This window comes from Penaeus monodon, chromosome 23 (assembly GCF_015228065.2).
Source record: "Penaeus monodon isolate SGIC_2016 chromosome 23, NSTDA_Pmon_1, whole genome shotgun sequence".
NCBI classification, from domain to species: Eukaryota; Metazoa; Arthropoda; class Malacostraca; order Decapoda; family Penaeidae; genus Penaeus; species Penaeus monodon.
In genome coordinates this window covers 30,766,787-30,768,831 of record NC_051408.1, presented here as the reverse complement: position 1 = coordinate 30,768,831, position 2,045 = coordinate 30,766,787, and the positions used below count along the sequence as shown (strand labels likewise).

At 43.2% G+C, this 2,045-nt stretch overlaps 1 protein-coding gene across 1 annotated transcript in view; it reads right to left on the bottom strand.

Moving 5' to 3' along the window:
* LOC119588209 (hemolymph clottable protein-like) overlaps nt 1-2,045 on the bottom strand; it is a gene marked incomplete at its 3' end in the record, with an annotated part of 25,417 nt that overhangs the window by 11,513 nt on the left and 11,859 nt on the right. Inside the window, 5 exon segments of the mRNA XM_037936910.1 lie at nt 95-200; nt 429-634; nt 788-973; nt 1,162-1,356; nt 1,827-1,977. Of these exon segments, the coding sequence (XP_037792838.1) occupies nt 95-200; nt 429-634; nt 788-973; nt 1,162-1,356; nt 1,827-1,977 (844 nt within the window).

Below are 2,045 nucleotides of genomic sequence, written 5' to 3'. Positions count from 1 at the left end.
CGACACGTGACAGGAGAGATGTTTTGATATGCGCACACCACAGTTTCAAAGTCAGCTTTTGAAATGAGGTGACACAAAATTTTTGTTAACTCACCTCCTCTGAGAAGAGGTACTCGTGCAGGAAGAAGTTGGTCGAGTGAAGAATGGACGCTGGGGCGGCTGGCTTGCACAGGTGCTTGATGCGGGAGACTGTCTCTGCCCTGGGGAGACAAGAGCTCGTTGGACGATCAAGCGTATCAAGAAGCAACATGTTACGCTTTTTAAGGTGTTCAAGTTATATACCGAGGCTTTATGTTTTGGGGAACAATGATATTCGCCCCGTGTTTATTCAGTTCTGTTCTCAAGAAATGACTGACTAAGCTTTATGTAATCGTCTACTACATATTGGCCGTTTTCGATCCCCACTAGCAAAATATTTCACATCTTACAATTTGGTGTGGCTGTCAGAGATGGAGTAGATGGTCGTGGTGACGAAGTTGGCGAACTGGGGCGAAGGGTCATGCCAGGTCGAAACCGCCAACTGCTGCCACCAGGCGTGGCCAGGACCCCAGGTTGCCAGCGTCAGGAAGGCGATGTTTCGGATCTCAAACTGTTCCCCTTTGTTCTCGATGATCGGCATCAGGATTTCGTAGATCTGACAGGAAGTATAGAAGAATAAGAGCATGTGACTATATATATATTTTTTTAGTTTCCTAAAATGTCTCTTTATAAAAGACATTCTGTAAAGGATTATCCCAGCTAATCTTCGTATAATTTGAAGCCAGCGATGCGTCATGATTGCCTTTACCTGCGAGAGGGCGGTCTTATGCATGTTGTAAGCGCTCAGACTCCAGATGGCATTCGTTCTCATGAAGATGTTGGTTTCGGTGACGCCCAGAATGATGGGCTTCAGTACGTTGATTGTCTGTGGAGTTCCCAGGTTGCTCAGCGCCTGAAGATATATGAGCCGCTGCCAGACATCCTTCCCCTGATTCTGAAATATTGATGGCGTCCATTACAGAACTTCTCCAAAGATGAGCCTTCCCGCCGATGTCAAATACACGTGGCACATGAGCAGGGGAAAAGGCTAAGAAGCTGTGGACAAATAAAAGGTATGGAAGGAATGAAGAAGTGGAAATGAGCTGTGGGCAGACAAAGATTGCGGCAGCAACAACTGCTTACCCCAAGTTCTCGCACGAGGTAAGGGATGAAATTTGTGATAATGAGCTCAGGATCGCACGTGGTCTTCGGGCCGCAGCTGTAGTCGAAGTAGAAGTGCTTCCTGTCCTCGCTGAGGCACGCGTCGTGGGCCAGAGTGGCGAAGTTCATGAGGCCGAGGCTATGATGCAGACCCTCTTCTCCGTTTATCAAACTGTGCTGTTGGCAGGAGGGACAGGTTGTGATATAATGCACTCTTACAGCACTGATAATAACAATGATAATGATAATGAATCACTTTATTTTGAACTTATAAGTAGTATGGGTTAATATAACCAACTATAGCAGAGGAAGAATGCATCTTAGATATGAAATTACAAATATGTATTCTGAAGTAGCAAAAATCACAGATAACGGCTCAGAAACGTCACGGACGAAAATTAGTGTAATCTCAAAAAGTGCAATACAATACCATTTATACTTAAACTATTCTGGACATTGAGCATTTCGTAGTTTTTATTTTTACCTGTTGACAGGCTACTGAAAAAATACTGCAGCAGTAAATGAAGAAATTCAACAGATATTATTGTAATATTGTAAGAAATGAAAAAAACAGTAAATTATGGTTCGCAGACTATGAAAGAATCTATGAAAGAATATTCTACACAGCAACATTCACAGGAACTTACCATGATCTTAGGAATGGGGGCCGGAGTGCGAAGGCTGACACCAATACTCTCGTAGAAAGTAACGTAGAAGAGAATATCACTGAGGTTATCAACTGCAAAATTGACTGCTGGTTCTGTACCGGCGTGGATCACCAACTGCACAAAGATGTATCTAAAACAAGAGAAAGAATAGTCAAATTTTTTATTATATTTTTCAGTGCAGGCTCTGTAGATTGATTA